The 20,650-nt window shown below is 48.8% G+C and overlaps 3 protein-coding genes and 1 non-coding gene across 4 annotated transcripts; 1 reads left to right on the forward strand and 3 right to left on the reverse strand.

Moving 5' to 3' along the window:
• Positions 1 to 817: 817 nt before the first annotated feature.
• LOC112876314 lies at positions 818 to 4,648 on the reverse strand. The gene is made up of 5 exons (XM_025940396.1): positions 4,251 to 4,648; positions 4,005 to 4,146; positions 3,693 to 3,782; positions 3,289 to 3,616; positions 818 to 2,360 (listed from the first exon to the last, which is right to left on the reverse strand). Exons 2-5 carry the CDS (start codon positions 4,116 to 4,118, stop codon positions 1,213 to 1,215), a joined length of 1,680 nt encoding a protein of 559 aa, XP_025796181.1. The 5' UTR covers positions 4,119 to 4,146; positions 4,251 to 4,648; the 3' UTR covers positions 818 to 1,212.
• Positions 4,649 to 12,996: 8,348 nt separating this feature from the next.
• Positions 12,997 to 15,528, forward strand: LOC112877722 (flavin-containing monooxygenase FMO GS-OX-like 2). The gene is made up of 7 exons (XM_025942077.1): positions 12,997 to 13,738; positions 13,950 to 14,020; positions 14,100 to 14,252; positions 14,356 to 14,438; positions 14,560 to 14,695; positions 14,809 to 14,982; positions 15,153 to 15,528. The coding sequence occupies exons 1-7, from the start codon at positions 13,213 to 13,215 to the stop codon at positions 15,330 to 15,332; spliced, it is 1,323 nt and encodes a 440-aa protein (XP_025797862.1). The 5' UTR covers positions 12,997 to 13,212; the 3' UTR covers positions 15,333 to 15,528.
• A 163-nt stretch (positions 15,529 to 15,691) lies between these two features.
• On the reverse strand, positions 15,692 to 15,762 carry TRNAG-GCC. The gene has a single exon. It is a non-coding gene; the product is annotated as a tRNA-Gly (tRNA).
• Positions 15,763 to 16,176: 414 nt separating this feature from the next.
• LOC112876024 (probable xyloglucan galactosyltransferase GT19) lies at positions 16,177 to 17,752 on the reverse strand. The gene has a single exon (XM_025940052.1). The coding sequence runs from the start codon at positions 17,692 to 17,694 to the stop codon at positions 16,327 to 16,329; it is 1,368 nt and encodes a 455-aa protein (XP_025795837.1). The 5' UTR covers positions 17,695 to 17,752; the 3' UTR covers positions 16,177 to 16,326.
• Positions 17,753 to 20,650: the final 2,898 nt, after the last annotated feature.

The following is a 20,650-nucleotide window of genomic DNA, read 5'->3' on the forward strand; positions in this document are numbered from 1 at the left end:
TTAGTCCATGATTAGATAAAATTTATCAAATACAAACGAAAGTGCTACAGGAGCACTGTTGCAAGTTGCTTGCAATCTAAACAGACCCTGGATCGTGGAGGAGCAGAAGTCCACTACAGCTGCTGCTCAGCTCGGGTCATGATGCGCGGCGAGATCGTAGGTCTTCGCCCAGAGTCCCCGGATGTCGCCCATTTGCAAGTAGGGCACCGAGCGAGACTCATGCGCCGCCGACCAGCAGAACGCTCACAAATAAAAGGGGAGAATCTACTCATACTTGAGCAGTCGAGCGTTTCAGCAGCTTGGGTCATGGTGGTCGCCTGGCTTCCACTCGCCATGTTGCCTGCCTGCCCTACGCCCCTACCTCGCCATGACTGCTGTGACTGGACTCGAGAGTTCATGGCGTTAAGTAACTGGACGCGCCATAAATTTTACTCTGCGCAAATCAAGTAGATCAGATACGCTAGGTACTCCGTCCGGTGGAGCTGAGCTCGCCGTCGATCTGATCGAAGTCTCGTGGGTTGTGACACCGGGCATTATGATCCTGCCTGTACTTCCACATGGCCCCTTGCTCATCAACGGCGACGTCTCAAGATCAGGCGACCTGGACAAGGAATCAAGGCGCTATTTTCTGGTGAAAATTTGCGCATGGCCATTGCTAATGGCTTGATGCTTTGCAAAGGACAGCGAATCCGACCGGGACCATTAGACCGGACGGCTCCATTATGGTTGCAAGTTTAAGTTGTACTAACAGACAGCGTTTCCTTCTTTCACAGGGCAGGGCAACACAGTAAACCAAGAGTCCGTAGGCACACAGAGATTTGACTCAGGAAAGCACTGTTTTTCACTGTCACTCGAGATAAAATGCTGGGCTATCATCAGGATACAACCATTTTGCCTTCATCGACTCTGACCTAGGGGCTAGAATTTAGAGACTGGCCATTGTGACAGTATCACTAAATCACCACGCCTTCATTGCTAAACGCAAATATATTGCCCAAAAAGAAGCTCCAATAAACATCCTGATCACTTCAAAGGTTAGGAATTAGGAGTAAGGAAACAAAGGGAAGTAAAGAACATCCCAGGCTAACAGCTAAATGGCCCAGTAATAAACAGGGTCCCAGTACACATGGGTATTGACATGGCTAGGATCAGCTCTCATGTGCTGAATTGCCTGGCTTGTAAGAACCTGTCCTGGAATGCAGATGCTCTTGGTCAGTTCCTGGCAGCGGAGCCACGCTTGAGTGGCCTTGATCGAGTTGAACATGAACCTTGACCCTTGCGGGTTTTCCGAGACCGAGTCTTCTTTGGCTCATAACCTATAGCTTCCAAGTCCTCGCATATTTCTTGCCTCGCTAGAGAAACAAGCCCAGGCATTATCTCCCTCTGAAAATTTCTCATCCCTCTTCCTCTCTTGAGTTTGATCCCACATGGTGGTCCTCCCCTATCGGGTGGTGTCGCCTTGATGGATTGGCCATCATCTTTGATCTCCTCTAAACTCAACACAGTTTTCTCAAAAGAGTCCAATGAAGGCTGAGGCTCATTGTTTCCATTCTGAGCTGATGTCGTACTGTTGCCTCCAGGGCAATCTGCAACGCGTGCAGAATTATGCTGAAAAATGGAAAGAAGCGTTCTAGCTGCAATAGAAGCTGTAGTGTCATCATCATGGGCCTTAGCTTGAAGGATGCTAACTTCCTGAAGATTTGATGCTTGGTTGTGGGATATAGATACTCTTGTAACATTATTATCAACTAGAGATTCAGTGACCAAAAGTTCCCTGTTAATGGTTCCAGATTCTGGCGACTGAACCTTACTGATACCATTGTTTGTTGAGGTTGGGAGATGCACATTATTGTCATCCTTTCTTGCCAACATATGATCATTTCCATGAACCAGATATTTGCTGGAAGTTTCTGCTTGCAGGCTATTTTTCATGGAGAAAGAATGATCGGGTGCTGTTCCTTTACTTACATCATTATTTACAACCTTATCTCTGTAATTGCTGATTATTTCTAATGGCATGTCAATATTTTCAAGTGACACGTTTAGGTCAAAAAGGGCCTCCCGTTGGATTGGGGATTCGGCTACCATATCCCTTGAACTATCTGCAACTGGGTTGGATGTGATCACACTGATGGAAGATCCTCTAATTGATCCAATACCAGAGCCACATTCTGCTTCGGAAACTTCTCTAGGACTTTTTGAAAAATTTCCAGGATATGTCGAGGAAGAATGAAACAAAGAAGACACAAGAAGGCTTTCTTCTTGGGGAACATTCAGGTCAATCAGTGAATGCCTTGATTCAGTACTACTTGGTTTGATAGGGGACTGGCAATCTGGAGTGTCACTAGATCCAACTGAACCTGAAAATGCACAAGGTTAGAATAGTCGCACAGCTCTATGAGCAGCTCCTTTTTTAGACTTGCAATGAACAAAGCATAGCATAAGAGAATACAGTAAGGAGAATAAAACAAGAAAAATGTTCCAATAATCTCATTGTGTTTATGAACTTGTGCTCATGATGAATTCATGACATGTACAATATCAACTAAAGGTCCAAATAATTAATGACACTACAATGAGAATATTCTGATTTGCAGAAACTTAATTGGAACTCTCACTTTAACTATAAACATACAAGCTTATAAAATGTAGTTAGTACTTTGTACATATATAGATCCAGAAGTATATTAGAGCAACAAATATGTCATTCCAGTTCTTGACCTGTCCTAGACTAAATTTCAGAAACTTTTCATTGAAATAGCCAGAAGAGCTGGCTTGCAACACAACTTCCCTAAAACGATGCCGCAACTGTTTGAATACAAAAATGGATAGAATTGATAAAGAGCACATTCTTGTAAAATAGCTGTTTTTCTTTTTCGTAAAAAATTGTAAACTATCCAATCATCTAACTATTAATACATGAACGGCAGAACTCCTGCATGTTCTCTTTCAAAAAAAAAATCATCTAACTAGTCAGATGACATTGGTTCCTTTCTATTCAACACTCAATTTTTGCCGGTAGTTAGCAAAGATATATCAACTTTTAGCTATTTATGCAACTGTATGTTGACAATGAAGAAGCAACACGGCAATAGCATCCTCTTTGTCAAGCATGCAATAACTGAACGCCACATTATTTCCATCAGTGGTTCAACTGATACATCCATATGCATGAAATTAATAGATATTGCCATAAAATAGGTCATACAAGATAACAGTAACATGTTTGCATCCAAGCAGTTCTAAAACATGTTAGCGCAATATGCAAGGTTGAAGTTGGAGACTCACCACGGTTTGCACGTGATGAATTCCAATCTCTGCATAACTGAGTAGACTCTGCAAGTGAGCTATTCTCTGGTGAAATACAGCATGAACCATCCTGAGACCTGCCATTTTGGTTGGCAAGGTTGCTGAAACCAGAGCAACCAACAATCTCCCCTGCATCACCAGAAGTCGTTGGCTTCTCCAAGTCAATCACAACGTGATAAGGATCAGACTTTCTTCGAATCGAAGTCCTAACATCTGAATTCTGTTCCACAATATCGGACGACGATTTGCGCTTATTGGAATTGGCGAAAGCTTCTTGTTTTTGATTGGCCCTCGAACCCAAATTCATCTGGGGCACCAAAATCCTTTGTTTAGCAAGATAAATTTGGACTAATGGGGGAGCAAAATCTAAGTATTCCCCTCACCAGCATATTCTCATGAGTGGGATGCAGGCTACTTTGTGCACTGTTGGGTTGCTTCCAGAAGTGTCCATAAAACTTATGGAGGCCCTTCATCTGTAGAAAGATATCACATCACACCACGTTCATCGCAATGCAAACTAACCTCACCGTGCAATTACCCGAATACGATTAAACCTTATATAGCTTAAACATAATTGGGAAACCAACTTTAACTGTACAACTAACCAAATTTATCTCTCTTTTTTTTGTTCCCTCGTGAGGAATAACAACCTTGCTTAATAATTACCAAAAGTAGAGCAACGAAGGGGATTCAACCTGGTCAGGGAAGGGCTGTTCTTGACGAAGCATTGGCCGCCGGGTCTCCTGTGCCACGGCGGGCTCCGGCGACGGCGGACGGCAGTTGAGATCCAAATCCACTAAAGCAGCCATCCTTCCCGGCAAGAAGCTCGATCGAGGCCTGAGCCAATTCAGTTCAGATCGAACCAACCAATCTGTTAATAACGTATCTACTCGTACACGACTGCGACCAAGAAGGAGACCATACAAGAAAGGGAGACTTACAGCGAATAATAACCAGGAAAAAGGAAACGATTTTCCCAGCCGTCAACAGCCTGCGGCGATATTTTTTTTGGTGCGCCCCCTTCCTCCTCGGACTCGGCCCCGGATCTCCTCAATTCTTTTCAATCTCGGTCGCGGCTGATGCCGGTGCCGGTGCTGGCGGCTGCCCGGGTGTGTCAGCCGCTGCTCATGTCTTCCTATTCTTTCTCTCTCCTGTTTCTCCCCCTTTCACCTTCTAGTGCTTGGTTTACTGGTGCATGGGCAATGGGAGATGGCGATGGCGATAGGGATTGATACCTCCCGTTAATCTAATCTTTCCAGGGCTCTCCCTCCTTACCTGTGACCGCTGCAGATGCATGGAAGGAGAGAGGTGGGGTTGGGGATGGAGATGTGGCAACTCCGCCACTGTGTGGCCGAGAATCACAAGTTTGGAGGACAAAGGAGCGGTCGGTTGGTTAGGGATTGTATTAATGTGCATGTGCGAACAAAAACAAAAATATCTTAACTGACATATAATCCATTCCATAAATAAATCAGCTGCCATGGAGCCAGTTGCGTTACTACCCACGGATAAATCCGGGTCTAATCTGCTTGCATCCAAGAGCATCTTGCAGTGTTCCGAAAAGAAAAGAGAATTCACCGAGATATTATTTGCTTTGTTTCTTTGGAATTACGCCCCCGACGCTGACAGTGACGGGGTGATGGTTTGATCCGCTGGCCACAGCAACAAATACATGGTACGTACAAAAGAAAAGGGCGCAGAAATAATCAAGTGGCGCACGACAGGAAAAGGCTGTCATGGGGGATGGGGACCAATCTGACTGAACAAGTGTATGGGGGCAGGATGCTTGCCCAAAAAGCCCCTCGTGTTTTCTCTCCTCAGCCCCCGCTTGCTCCGCAAATTAAACGATCCATGCGTTTCTAGGTCCAGCTTCCTTTGTTTTCTATTCTCTGGAAGAAAAAAAAGATACGCGGTGCCACACGCATGAGGTGATTTACTGTGCATAGAAATCGGGGGACTTTCCACGCTCCGAGCAAGGAAACAAAGCCTGAATTCCAAGTTGTCTATCCTGGCCTACCTAGTCTACTCAGACAGGCAGCTTGAATAGTCCACAATCCATGCTAGTGCTACAAACTTTCACATTTTCCCTGGCAGTATTAGCATATCCTAATCTTCTCAGTTCTTCGCTGTTGTCGACGCCTAGATGATCCGTTTTATATTTATTTAGTAATCTCTCAACTTGCTTAGCAGGTCACCGTAGTTTAATTGGCCCCCATCTACTACTAACACAGCTCAGCCGAACCCTTCATTCCGAAATGTGCCGTGGACCCCACAATTAATCTTCTCTCCAGGACCAGACCAGAATCCACGCCACATGTGCTGTTATCTTGGTGGTGCGTTCTTTCCGTCTCTGATGAAAGGTAGGTCAAGTGTTGTAGCACTGACAGCTACAGAAAGGCGTATGGGAAAAGGGGACGGATTAAAGCAACAGGGAAATATGTTGACTCAGGTTTTCTTGTTGTGGATGCACATCAAACGAAAATGACATTAGCATTTTAACTAGTAGGAACATGCGTTTTGCTTAGTCTGAATCTTAACTATTCTACAAAGCTCTTGGGTCTCAGTTACTAAGTAGCAGCAGAAGAACTTGACTTCTATTTGGATCCATGACTAAACTTTAGATGATCCAAATAGGTGGACTATATTTTGGACTAAAGTTTAGTTCATCCTGACTAAAGTTTTTAGTTCGTAGAATCCACCTAAGTCGGACTAAAGTTTAGCTTCATTCATTACGTGTTTTAAATAGTTTCCCACCTAAAATTTAGTCCGGATTAAACTTTAGTCGCGGATGATCCAAACGGATCCTAAATACTGATATTTAAGTGGAGCTACGTGCCCTCACTAGGTGAACTAGGGTCCCGTCTCTTGAGGCTCCCTTTAGGTAACAGGAACGCATATCTAGAGTTGTGGAGAGCAATCAGCCAATCACGCTTCGCCTAGCCGCCCCCACCTGCCAGCGACCGAAAAGGTTGAGGATACGGCAAATACAGATGCACGTGACGGCAACGAACCATCCGGTCATGGGCGGCGGATGATTTGAAAGCACCGGTTATTGCTAATGGTACCACTACAAGTAGCAGCAGTAGGAGAAGTTGGTTTTTCTTCTTTTCTTTTCTTTTTCTTGAAAAAAAATTGTTTTGGTACGGGAGTGGGAATCTGTCGCCTGGATACCGTGCACCCGTATTCCAAGCCAAGCACGTCTAGCAAAAACGTTGAGGAAAATAGCACGTTGCAAAAAGATAAAACAGCCTCGGGTCGGGGAGTCGGGGTGGGGCCCGCGCGATCCAACGGGACAGCGCAGCAGCCATCACTCGTCAGTGCGTGTGCTCCGCTCCTCCCTTCCTCCGGCGCCGCGGGTTGGCCTCGCGCCGCGCGCTGGGAGCCCGTCCCACGTGGGGCCAGGCGGGGCCAGCTACGCGGCGCCCTCCTGCGCCGCGCGCATGGCACCCTTGCTGTGCTTTCCGCACGCTGCAGCGGCCGCATAGGCCCCGTCCTCTGGTGCTCTACTGCACGGCGGCGGCGGCAGCACCGGTCTGCGGATGCGACAGAGGAATCCACGCGTAGACACACTGGGAAGGGACTCGCTGTCAGCGTAGTCCGTGGATCATCCTGTCTTTTCGAACCAAATACGCGGGCTATTAATGACCGCCCTAAATTGAGCTTGCGGCACGTGTAAGGTCAGGGTTACATGGAAACGCGACGGCACACATAATTAGCCACCATTCCTCAGTCGTCTCCTTGTAAATATATCGTTTTCCATCTTTTTGTCGGCGGACAGCGTTGAGCCATTGATAGTCTCTCTTAGTAAAGCTCCGGTAAAAAGCAACGATTTTCTCGATCTATTTCTTCTCTAGTATATTAGTGTGCTCGCTGCCCACCGGGTCAACCATGAGTGCATGACCCACCTACCTCCGTATCCACTGACGCTCTCGCTGCAAGATCTGTCGCCTTCGCTCACCGCAGCCCTAGCTTGATCCTTCGTTCTCCTCCGTACCCAGCCTGAGAGCCGTGAACTGTCCTCCGCTAGCCATTTCCGCCCCCACCTTGCTGCATGCTCACCTCCACTGTCCAGCTGTAATCCTCTCTAAGGACCGGATGAGTTCAAATCTTAGGCCAATCTTAATAAGAGTGTTACAGAAGTATCATGAGCATTAAATTTGTTATATCACATCAGCAAATTTGCTAATATGGCAGAGTTATTTACGAGAAAAAAAAGAAGCGAATTTCATGGAATAAGAAAGGAGTGTCATCACAATAACACTCATCGGGCACAGTTATCCCAGTTGATAAAGTACGATCGAGATTGATCTTACCAAAATGATAACCAAGCAATTTCGTCGAGGACAAAAAAAAGGCCCTGAAGCCCATCTACCCAAGTCCCAAGATGTGAATGCATCACATGTACTTCGAAAATAGCCACAAGCAGAAGATTTTTTTTTTGTCGGACCTAGGATTCGAGCCCTGCCAGCACCGCATCTGTCGGTGTCACACTACCTGTGTTCTCTGTACGGTGAACCGCCGTAGGAATTACCTACCCTTTGGAGTCGAATTAGATGCTGATGTTTCATTTCAGACGTGGCGAGCAAGAGCAAGGCCATCCGCTCAAATCCGTGCGGATGATTAGAATATTGGTCCATTGGATGCAAGCGTTGTGCCAGGCGGCACCATGATCGCTTTGCATGTGGACACACTACCGTCATGTAGTAGTACTACGTAGAATCAGGTCGACGAACGTTTCTTTGCAAAGGTTAGCGTACTAGTGCACGATTTCTTTGCAAATTGAAAAAAAAACAAATGGTGTACAAATTTTCAATTTTTGTATTCCTTCACTCTGTGTACGGGTCGTGCCGTGACCGCATGAAGCATTGATTGTCCAAGTTTCGATTTAGGCTGCATTTGGTTCAGCTTTCTGAACCTACTTTTGCTTTCAGAAAGCAGAAGCTGAAACAAAGGGCTTCAGCTTTTCTGCAGCTATTTTGAAAAAACTGCTTTTCTGTAGTACAAATTTGAAAGCAGGTTGTACCTTGCTTTTGCAGCTTTTCCGAATTTGTGAAAACTACACACCTACTATTGGTCACATATATACCCTTTCAATTCTTTTTTATATATAAGAAAATAAAGATTTTCATATATAGGAAAATAAAAATAAAAAAGAATAAAAAAAGTTAACTCCAAATATTTTCATATATATATAAATAAAGATTTAAAGGAAAAGGAATTTGGTCATCACAAAGAAATATTGTACACTGTCAATTTGCATAAAGATAATATATAACTTTTTTACAGTCGACAACTCACAATAGTTTGAACCAAACGACTTTCAGCTTTTTCACAGCAGGCATCTCACAGCAATTTTTTCACAACAGACATTTGACAACAGTTTTTTCACAGCTCACAGCTGAACCAAACACATCCTTAGATTCCGACTAATTTATCCGGATTCCTATTAGGATTCCGATTGATTCATTCGGATTTCGATTAGGATTCCAATTAAAAGATAAGAAATCATTGTTTGCTTTACAAATAGTGGAGATGGAGATAGAGATAAATGGTGTTTAGCTTTTTTTAAGTCAAAGATGTCGTTTACTTGTTCTGGGCTTTGTACTGGCACAAGAGTGTTTTTCTGCGAGTTTTTTTTTAAAAAAGGATAAAAAATAAAATTAGGAAAAGGGGTGCCGGTGGGGAAATTTTTGAAAAATGGGTACCTCCCGCCCGCTGATTGGGCGGGAGGCGTGGGGCCGGGGACCTCCCGCCCATCCAGTGGGCGGGACGTTCCCCGAGGGCCTCTTCGCGAATTTTTTATTTGCGAAGAGGTCCCTGCCGGGGCAGGCGGGGGCATCCCGCCCAACCAAAGGGCGGGATGTTGTCCTGACGGGCATTCCGCCCTTTGGTCGGGCAGGATGTCCCCCCCCTGCCGGCTATATAAGCCCGAACCAACCCCAAAAATTTCATTTTATTCAGCAAAAATCAGAAAAAAAGAAAGAAAGGAGAGGAAGAGAGAAGAGAAAGCGGCGAAGCTCTGTTCACACGTCGATTTGGAGGTATATTCTCATTCTAGCTGTATAATTACTTGAAAATAACTATAATCTAGGAAATATTTCTTAAAATAGTTATGTTTTGAATATTTTTTAGTATTTTCATTTGTTTCTAGTATAATTGATATTCTGAATAGTTTAGAATTTGTAAAATATAATCTGAGAATCGCTGAAACTTAGGGTCGTCGTTGTGTATTAATATGTAGTATAACTAGTTAATTCAACTGTGCGGTATTTTCAGATATGTCTTCTGAGAAGGGTATTTTCAGTATATATTACGGAGAAGGAAATGTGATTTATGGGCCACATGGGGTAGATTTAAGTGAATTCAACTGTGTGGTCAGAGGAATTACCGGACCGCACGAGAGGACATTTGAATCCCTATGCAACTGGTTAAAGAGGGGATTAAGGATTAATCAGGAGACACACACTGTGAGTGTTCAATGCGTCATTAATCGTACCACTCACGCTTTGATCTGGGAGCTGATTCCACTTGCAAGCAACGAGGACTGGTTAAATTATCTGCAAAATGCAAGTCATTGGCAATGGCGTGGCCTTGTCAGTGTGCACCAGAACCCTTTGATAAACATTGAAGCTGCTCCGGGGGATGAAAATATTGATGAAGAAGTTGAGGGGGCAAACATTGAGACAGGTGGGACCGCGGCACCTCAATGCGTGGCTGATGAGGGGGAGAACATACCCTTCATTGTTGAACAGCTACAAGACGAAGAATGTGAATTGGACGAAGCAATGAATGACGATTCGTCTGATGATGACGATAATGTGCCTCAAGATTGGGTAAGCAGCGACTTCAGTCATCTTGTCGTAGATGACGGATCTAGCTGGCCTTCGGATTGCAGGGAGAATGAAATTATTCAGGGTGCGAGGTACCACTCAATTGAAGAGGTGAAGGAAGCTGTTTAAGTGCTGGTCTCTATCTCTTATGCGAGAGTTTAAAACAGTCGAGTGCAAAGCTCGTAAGTACGATGTGGTATGTGTGAAGGAGGGTTGTCCATGGCGGGTGCATGCCTATAAGGGTAAATGGAAAGATTATTGGGAATGCTTCATTGTCACTCAGCACACTTGTCATTTGCCTGTGGTGCAGAAGACCCATCGCAACCTCACATCGCAATACATCGCAAATGAGATATACGGGACGATAGTAGACAACTTGTCATATGAACCAAAGTCTATTATCAGGTACATTCAGGAAAAGTACAAGTATACCATCTCGTACAGCAAGGCGTGGAGTGCAAAACAAAAGGTGTTGGAGATGAGGTTTGGTACGTTCGAGGCTGCATATGATAATGTTTCTCAATTGCTAGCCGTTCTATGTCAGATAAATCCTGAAGCTATTATGACCTGAAAACTCTAGACAGAGGAGAAGGTCCGCCCTACATATTGCAGCGGGTCTTTTTCAGCTTGAGTCCATGCATTAACGCATTCCATCACTGCCGCCCTCTTCTGTGCATCGACGGGACCTTTCTCACAGGAAAGTATAGATTGCAAATGCTGACAGCTATTGGAGTAGATGGAAACAATCAATTGCTGCCTGTTGCTTTTGCTTTTGTTGAGAGTGAGAACACGGACAGTTGGTACTGGTTCCTGGAACGGGTTAAGCTTGCAGTCGTTCGGGATAGGGAAGATGTCTACCTTATTCATGATCGTCACGCCGGCATACTGAGGGCAATACTAGATTTGCAGCAGGGGTGTGTGGAGACCGAAGAGCCGCCCAAGTGGCGTGATGTTCGCAGTAGGTGGTGCATGAGACATATCGGTGCAAACTTTTTCAGGCAATTCAAGAACAAGCACCTTATGGATATGTTCAAGAGGCTATACAAGGAAACGAATCAGTAAAAATTTAACAAGCAGTGGCAGAAACTTGATGAACTGACCGGGAAGAAAAGAGCCGAGGACGCATCAAAAAACATAACTGCACATGATGAAGCAGAGGCTTTGTGCCCTTTGCCAACAGATACTGCACGTCCTCGCAGAAGGTCTGGCTCAGTGGTGAAAAATTTTTCTGAATGGATTGAGAATGAACTCAAGGAGAAGTGGGCGTTACTTTATGATACCGATGGTGCAAGGTACGGCATAATGACCACCAACTTCGCCGAGGTTTACAATTGGGTGCTGCGAGGTGGTCGTGGGCTTCCACTGGTTGCAATTGTGGAATTCATAGTCCGGAGGTGTACCGATTACTTTAGGAACCGGTTCACTAAAAATCAGGTATTCATGCGAGATCCTGACAGAAATTTTGGATTCATGGTAACACAATATATGACTAAGAAGGCAGAAAGCGACCGGTTACACCACGTACGGCAATGTGGAACACAGGAGCTCAAGTTTGAGGTATCTCCTAAAGACAGGGCGCGACATGGCATGAGACGTCAAATTGCTGTAAAGGAGTGCATTCTCAAGTTTGATGGAAATTGTTGTTGCTCATGCATGAGACCCAAGTTGCTGCACTTATCTTGTTCTCATGTAATTGCTGCTTGTGCGAATATTCGACATCCTGTCGATATATATATTTCCCATTACTTCAGAAAGGAGACAATTGCCAGCACGTGGCAGTATGAGATCTTTGGGTTCCGTTTGGTTAGATCGTTCACTGAGACTGCGAATCCTGTTATATATATTCCAGACCCAAAATCATCACGGGTTCAGAGAGGGCGCCGTCAGACACGGCGTATTCGTAATGATATGGATGAGTCAGAGCTCCGTCCGAGGATACAGCGCTGCAGTGCATGTAATCAGATTGGACACACGTATAAACGTTGTCCAAACAATGATGCTGGCCCCAGTTCTGCTGAAGCTGGCTCTACAGGTCATGCTACAGATGGAAGACCTCCGGTTGCATCAAGGAGTGGGAGACGTCGCCGATCGAGTGCTGGTACGTCATCAGACATCATTTAGTTGCAATTTTATTTGAACATTGTTTGCTCATGTGTAATATTTGCCGTGTTGAGATTGTATCACACCTGGATGTGTATTTGTAATATTTGCCGCATTGACTGAAGACAGAATATTTGGATTCTACGTTGCAAAACGTTATCGTTTAACTATCTTCGTACGAGTTTTAGATACCGTAATCTTCTTCGTAAAATTGAATTAAAATTTTATATGCATACATAAGAGTATGGCGAATAAATTTTATATTTGAAAAAATCTGAATTTTAAATAGCTTGTGAAACATAAATTCTACGAAGTATAGAAGTCTGAGTTTGAAATAGCCTGAGGGGGGACCTCCCGCCCGCTGGCCGGGCGGGTGGCCTCCCGCCCACTGGCCGGGCGGGAGGCCTGCTTCAGTGACCTCGTTTCTTATTCGCGAAGAGGCACCTGCAAATTTTTTTCGAACCTGCCACCCGATGGGTGGGCGGGAGGCTCCTTTCCGCCCGTTCAGCGGGCGGGAGACACTTATTTTTCAAAATTTTCCCAACTGGCACCCCTTTTACGAATTTTAATTTCTTTTAATCCCTTTTTTTTAAAAAACTCGTTTTTCTGCTAGGCCACGAAACCTCACGGCCCAATTTGTAAAAGTAGAGCACGAAAAGGGGCCCTGGAAGCTGCTGGCTTCAGTCAATAAGTGTGGGCCTGATTGCTTGGGTACTGCGGCGGCCGCCGGCGGCGAACGCCGATGAGAGGACGACGAGAGAGAGAGAGAGAACCCGCACGCGTGATGACGAAGGAGATGAGAGCACCGGCGGCCACCACCCACCAGCCCACCACCACCACCAATTGACCATGGCGTAACCGAACGCAGCACTCCGAAAAAAACAAGAGAATCCAAACCGTTCGAAGTTTCGAACTCTCCCACCTCCACACGCCTCTGTCAGTCTGCCCAGCCCACGTCCGCCACCCGACTCCCATGCCGTCGGCTTCCCTCCGCCTCGCCGTCATCGGCGCGGGCGCGGCGGGGCTAGCCGCCGCCCGCGAGCTCCGCCGCGAGGGCCACGCGCCCGTCGTCTTCGAGCGCGCCGCCGCCGTGGGGGGCACCTGGCTCTACGCGCCCCCCGCCACGCCCTCCGACCCGCTCGGCGCCGCCGCCACGCACTCCAGCCTCTACGCCTCGCTCCGCACCAACCTGCCCCGCGAGACCATGGGCTTCCTCGATTTCCCCTTCACCGCCTCGGCGCCCGGCTCCGCCGACCCCCGCAGGTTCCCCGGGCACGAGGAGGTGCTCCGGTACCTGGAGGCGTTCGCGCGGCGGTTCGATCTGCTCCGGCTCGTCCGGTTCGAGACAGAGGTGCTCAGGGTGCGGAGGGAGGACCGCGGGAGGTGGGCGGTCACGTCGAGGAAGCTTGGGGACAAGGGGAGCGGCGAGGAGGAGGTGTACGACGCCGTCGTGGTTTGCAACGGGCACTACACGGAGCCGCGCATCGCCGTCATTCCAGGTAATTTCGGCGCTTCACAATCTGCAGCCTTGAACTACTAAGATACTAGGTTCTGGAATAAACTGCATAAGCATAACCTACAACCCCCACGGCGTCGAGTGAGTAATTTTAATGTTTGGATCATCCATCAATTTGTTACAGCCGTTGCAAATTCCAGATGGTTATTGCCTTCAGTAATCAATTCTTATCTTACACTATCAAACTTTGGCAGGTGTAGACGCTTGGCCAGGGAAGCAGATGCATAGCCACAATTACCGTGTGCCCGAGCCATTCCTTGATCAAGTGCGTGCTTTTGTCTTGGTGATCTATGCTCCTGGCAGGTATTTCCATGGTTAACGAAGACTATCTGTTGCAATGACAGGTAGTGATCATAATCGGGGCTTCGGCAAGCGCAATTGACATTTCAAGAGACGTTGCAAGCACCGCAAAAGAGGTCCATATTGCCGATAGGTCAGCACCAGTTCACACCTGTGAGAAGCAGCCTGGCTACAATAATCTGTGGCTTCATTCCATGGTAAACGGCCTTTTCTCCTGGTGAGTCAAGCAAGATGTGGTAGCTTTTATCTACTGAGGAGCTGCCACAGTTAGTATTGTTAAAACTAATGCTCGAACTGCAGATTGACCGTGCCGAGAAGGATGGTAGTGTGGTGTTCCAGGATGGCAGCTCAATCAAAGCCGATGTCATCATGCACTGCACTGGGTATAGAGACTTGCAGTATCCCTGCAATATCATTTCTTATCTTACAAAAGCAAGCCATCTTGTGCTACTTTGCCTGAAGCTGATGCTGATCATGTGTTTCCTCTATTTCAATGTTTGCTAGCTACTTTTATGACTTTCCATTCCTTGGAGATGATGGCACTATCACTGTGGTTGACAACCGCGTCGATCCACTATACAAGCATGTTTTCCCACCGGAAGTGGCTCCTCAACTGTCCTTCATTGGATTGCCATGGAAGGTCAGTTTTGCTGCGAACTGCTGCTTGTCAGTTCAGAACTTCAGATTCACTTGTAAGTTGCAACTTGCCTTGCGATCCTAAGATATAAAACCTTCGACCTCTGTTCCATCCAGGTTATTCCTTTCCCACTGTTTGAACTCCAAAGTAAGTGGGTGGCTAGAGTTCTATCGGGTCGGATTGTGCTTCCATCTAAAGAAGAAATGATGGAAGATGTGAAAGCTTTCTACTCAAAACTAGAAGCACGTGGATGGCCTAAGAGATACACACATAACTTTTCAAACTACCAGGTATGCTAGAGATGTCTGTCAATAATAAAATCTGGTGTTGAAGGAAGCATTGATGAGCAGTTCTATGTAGGGGAAAAAAAGCTTTGTGACATGGCTTCTGTACTGTGTCATATTGATATTCCTATGTCGATACATTTGAAATTTCCTTGATATATTTGCTTTGTATGCAGTTTGAGTATGATGATTGGCTTGCTGAGCAATGCAGCCATCCACCAATCGAAGAATGGAGGAAGCAGATGTACACTTTTAATGGGATTAACAAGGCAGTTCGTCCTGAGAGTTATCGCGATGAGTGGGATGACGACCATCTAGTGGCTGAAGCAAATGAAGATTTCAAGAAATACTTGTAGAATATGTTTCGTTATTCTCATCCCATATTCAATAAATGCGCCTGAGACTCATCTGCACTGCAATAAGCATGATTGTGTAAATAGTTACCTGGTGTGGATTGGCCATACATCTGGGATTAGCATTTCATTGATCATTCAATGTATATGAGACTGATCTTCATTGCCATAAGAAATTACAGAGCAAACAATTTTGCAAGTCAAAGTGTGGAGCGGGCATATGTGGCGAGTAAGATTTCACTGGTGATATTACTGTTTGCATCAGGTAAGATGAGCAAAGTCGAAGTGTGGAGCGGGCATATGTGGTGTGATATTACTGTTTGCATTAGCTAAGTTAAGCAAAAAAATCTCTATAGATAAAATGCACCAGCCGGGAATCGAACCCGGGTCTGTACCGTGGCAGGGTACTATTCTACCACTAGACCACTGGTGCTTTTGCGTGACTGATTTTATTTAAAGTATATCAAGTGAAGTAATTCTGTGAAAATTGCTTCTATTTTAATCATGAATTCATTGCGAGCATTCAAAATTGGAACTAAAAGACGAGCTTGTTCCTATGAAGTATGAACGCAGGCACTATGGCAAAGTCGTTTCCTGTCATTTCTGCTTGTTCTCAGCACGAAAGGCAATCTCTATGAAGGAAATACTTGTAGAATCATTTTCATTATCCTCATGCTGTAGAGGCAATATGTTTTTCCTGGTGCCGCATGGTTCCATTTCATGGCCCCTAACTGGGAGAATCAAGGTACGCATTGTTTAAACAAGGACGGTGGTACACTACGAACATCATTTTGCCTGTTGAAATTGCCACTCATCTATCCAAAACAAAACTGTACTCACATTGAACACTCCTTACTCCAACAGCAAATGTACACACACACTCTTCCACCCTCAAAAATTTGAAACATGAACGAATCAGTTGCTGCACTTGCACAGCACCAAAATGTCCTGACGGAACCGAAGATGATGTTCCCGGTTACCCTGAATCTCTCTGATCCTACGTCTCGACGCTGTCGTCCTCCATCGCGTAAATCCTCTCCAGCCGAACCTCCTCCTGCGCGCGCGTCCGCCTCCGAATCCTCCGCAGGACACCATCCACGGCGAGGTCGACAGCGTCCTTCACTGCCCCCCTCAACTCGTCCGTGCTGCCGTGCCGCCGGTACACCACCCTCGGCGCCATCTCCAGCACGCGCTTCCGCATCCTCCGCACCTCGGCCTCCGGCACGGCCTCGAGCGTCTCGGCGACGCTGACGCCGCCGAACACCACGGTCTCCTTGGGTATGTGCACGGAGAACTCGTCGTACCGCGCGGGGGGCAGGTGCCACCCGTACTGGCTCCGCGCCGCGAGGTCCTCGAAGAACACGGGCACGCAGCCGGCGAGGATGGCGTCGAACGTGGAACGCCGCGTCGGCGTGTCCCCCGGCGGCTCCAGGCAGAATTTGGCCTTGAGCATGGCGCGCATGTACCGGCCGGGGTCGTGCGAGCACTTGCCGCCGGAGCAGTCGACGACGGCGCACGCGTCGGTGCGGTTCGCGCACTCGGCGAGGATGGAGCCCCGGATGTTGGGCCGGGATGGGCGCGACACGCCGCCCGCGAAGAGCATCAGCGTGCTGCGGCGGGACCGGCGCGCGCGGGCGAACCAGGCGCGCAGGTGCGGGAGCGACGCCGGGTGGAACGACGTGAGGTGCGGGATGGCGTGCTCCTGCCACGGCCAGATGCGGGACTCCAGCGTCAGGAACGTGAAGTTGGCCAGCTCCGGCAGCCGCAGCAGCGACGTCGTGCCCCACATCCTCGGCTCCGCGCCCGGCGGCTGCGCGTAGTCCCACGCGGATCCCGACACCACCAGGAAATGGTCGTGCCCCCGGCGGCGCGCCAGGATCCGAGGCTGGTCCCGCGCGAGGAACTCGGCGAGCTCCGCGCCGTGCCGGGCCGAGGCGTCGAGGAGCACCGGGTCGAGAACGTACGGCAGCGCGTCGAGCGCCGCGTAGTAGGGCACGAACACGGCGTCGGCGCGGGCCGGGTCGTCGGCGAGGCAGCCCCGCTCCAGGACGCGGCGGTGGAAGAAGGGCTCCAGCAGCCGCGCGTCGGTGCGGTACCAGGAGCGGCTGCGCGGGTGCGTGCGCGGGCCGAGGCCGTGGTTGGCGAGCGACTCGCAGGGCGGGGCCGAGGTGGCCGCCGCGGACGCGTCGGCGAGCGGGAAGGCGTCGGCGCCGCAGTGGCGGAGGAGGTCGGCGTTGAAGCGAGGGGGCACGCGGCGGATGTGGATCCGGCGGCCCGCGCAGGGGTCCGGCCCGTCGGCGCCTCCGCGGGGGGCGGCGGCGACGTTGAGGAAGAGGAAGAGGAAGAGCGAGAGGGGATTGGCCATTTTGGGGGCCGACCGAGGGAGAGAGTCGGGGAGGTGGTCGTGTAACTGAAACAACCGGTTTGTGGTGGTGCCGATTTCACCGTGCTGGTAAAAAGCCGTTAATTTAGGGGTCCTATAGCCGCCGACCGATAGCACTAAATCAATCGGCTCGCGGGCCACGGCCCACCCCGCCCGAGCTCCGTTTTCGCAGCCACGTTCAACCTCGAGACGCCGGCCGGTTTCTTCCTACGACGTGAGCCCAGCCCGGTAACTTCTTTGAGGCCCATAAATGCGGCCACTCAATTCTAGCTCGATAAATATGGCAGCCCATATTTAAGTTCAGGAAAGAAAAAAAACAACCGGAAAGTTCTTCAGTCTTCCAGCTTAGCAATAATATCCGAGCTGTTTGCTAAAAAATAAGGCAATAATATCCGAGCTGTAATAGAACAAAACAATATCTGAGCAATTTCGCAGCAAGGCCAATATAGGCATATAGCTAGCCAGCTGGTGCGAGTAGGGTGGTCGTGCCCTCGTCTGCTGGCGTATGCTGCCGTGCCTGCGCTAACCATGGCTGTGTTTAGTTCGGCAGGCGTGAAGGTAAAATTTTATTTTAAAGGAATCTTACCAATTTGAAGTACTAAATAAATTCTATTTACAAAACTTTTTGCATAGATGGGTTGTAAATCGCGAGACGAATCTAATGATGCTAATTAATCCATAATTAAGCAATAATTAGCTGATGGTTACTGTAGCATTACCGTTGCAAATCGTGGATTAAGTAGGCTCATTAGATTCGTCTCGCGATTTACAGCCCATCCATACAAAAAGTTTTGTAAATAGACTTTATTTAGTACTTTAAATTAGTAAGATTTCTTTTAAAATTTTACGTTTATGGCTTTTTTACGTTTACGGGGTGGAAACTAATCAGCTGCCATGTTGACGCATGGTCCAGTGACGCCCAGCCGCCAGGCCTGCCCTCCCTCGAATCATGTGGAAACGTGTAGCGGCAACGTAGCACGCGAGTCGCCGAGTCGTTGATCTCGGATTGATGACACAGCGGACCGTACAATTTGTACTCGCCCAGTACCGAATACTGTAACGCAAGGTGCAAAGATCTGCAACCGATCGACGGCTGCCGGATCCTTCAATAACGTCCAACCAGGCAACCAATGCAATGCACTGTGCTGAATACCTTTAGGGAAAAAAAAAACAGAGAGAGAAATCACTACTGGTACTGGCTGTCTATACAGGCTATACATCCGCGGTAGGTTGGCCTTGCGTTCGCACGCGGCGGGCAGCGACTGCGCTTGCAGAAGCCGCATCCGCACCTCCTCCTCCGATCCGCCTAGACATTCATGTTACGTACGCAACAGGACGACGAGTCCAGTCACGTACAGCGCGATGCCTGCACCGCAAGTCTGCAAGCATGCGGGGACGTGCAGCTACCAGCACGCGCGGGCGCGACGGTGATCTGGCGACACGTCAGCCCCGACGGCCGTGAACAGCACTACGCGCTAGCCAGTACTAGTAAGCTGCTCGATCGATCGGTCGCGCACTGCGGCAGCGCTGGTGCACAGCACGTACGTGCACCCAGCTAGCTGCCTAGCTAGCTTGATTTGCAGATACAGTCAGCTCCACGCATGTAAAGTTAAAGCTAGGTACTGTGCATGGCTTCATATCGTATATATTAGCAGCTGACGCAACTGTGCGTTAGCTAGAACAATCTTTTCCAGCGCGTGCAGGCCACGCAAGGCTGACCTCGACTGAACATTACTCTGGACGGCACGAACCCCACGGAGATTTTCTTCTTCTTCTTCTTCTTTGGCGTGGACGTGACGTCGCCCTGTACCCCACCCACAGAAGCACCGTAAAATCTCCGTGTTCCTCTGCACGCCGCGAACGAGCTCGTTCCTTTATTAAGAATGGTTGAACCGAATCCGTGGCGCGCGGCGCCGGCGATGCAACCACCGCGCGCGGCCGGTGTCACGGCGCAACGTGCGGAAATAAGGACGTCCGTCCGTTCGTCGGTGCGTGCCGCACGTTGCAGGAAATTTATATCGACCGCGCCGCCCCGTCACCGCACCGTCGGACCCATCGGGGCGGCAGGCACGGTGGCTACTCTCGCCCGCGTCGCGAGTACACTTTTTTGAACCGTCGCGATACACTCGTTGCATACGCGCATAATATAGTAGGGGCGGCCAGCGCATGCGTGCGTGAGGGGGCCAATCATCGGGGAGTGCCGAGTGCGACGGCAACACATGCAACACGAGAAAACAAGTGCGCGCGCGCTACGAGTAGCTGGGGGCGGTCGAGGAAATTAGGTTGCGGTCTACGTGCCCGCGTGCGCTCGTGCGCCCGAAACAAGGGTTTATTTGGTGACTGGTGCGCTGGAGCCTACGCGTAAATGCCCTCCCGAACGTCGTGGCCACTAGCTGCTACCATACGCATGCTGCGGCTGCCAGCCACCGTTCTGAATTGCTGCTCGCCGCCCACGAGGCTAGCTAGCTAGCTAGCTATATCACCAGGCCAACGGCGGCGCGACCAGCGCCGTGCGCGCATGTCAGCTCCTCCTAATTCGCCGGGCAGGATGCCATTGCTTGCCTAGATCGAGCGCCCCGGCCCACGCTCCGAGGCATGTGCGCCGGCCCCCACCCTTTCCCGATTTATTCCGACGAACGATCTCCTCCGCCCGGTGGCGGTCGCCTCGGTACGCGCCGCAAGTGGCCTGGCCGCGCCGGCACGCGCGCGCGACGCAAGTTGCTGCCGCAGCACGGGCGCCGTGGCCAGAGGCCAAGAAATGCCTTTTCGACGCTGGATTCTTGTCTCGGTCGGCACAACTTGTGCGTTTATACTAAAAACTTCAAATCTGACGTCGTCGGTGAGATCATATCATTGGCCGTTGGCCGTTGCGTGGTTCTTCTTTCATTCAGGGTGGCAGATTCATCAGCGCTCTCTGTGCCCGGCACCTCTATGATCT

The sequence above is a fragment of the Panicum hallii genome, chromosome 9 (genome assembly GCF_002211085.1).
Source record: "Panicum hallii strain FIL2 chromosome 9, PHallii_v3.1, whole genome shotgun sequence".
In the NCBI taxonomy this organism is placed as follows: domain Eukaryota; kingdom Viridiplantae; phylum Streptophyta; class Magnoliopsida; order Poales; family Poaceae; genus Panicum; species Panicum hallii.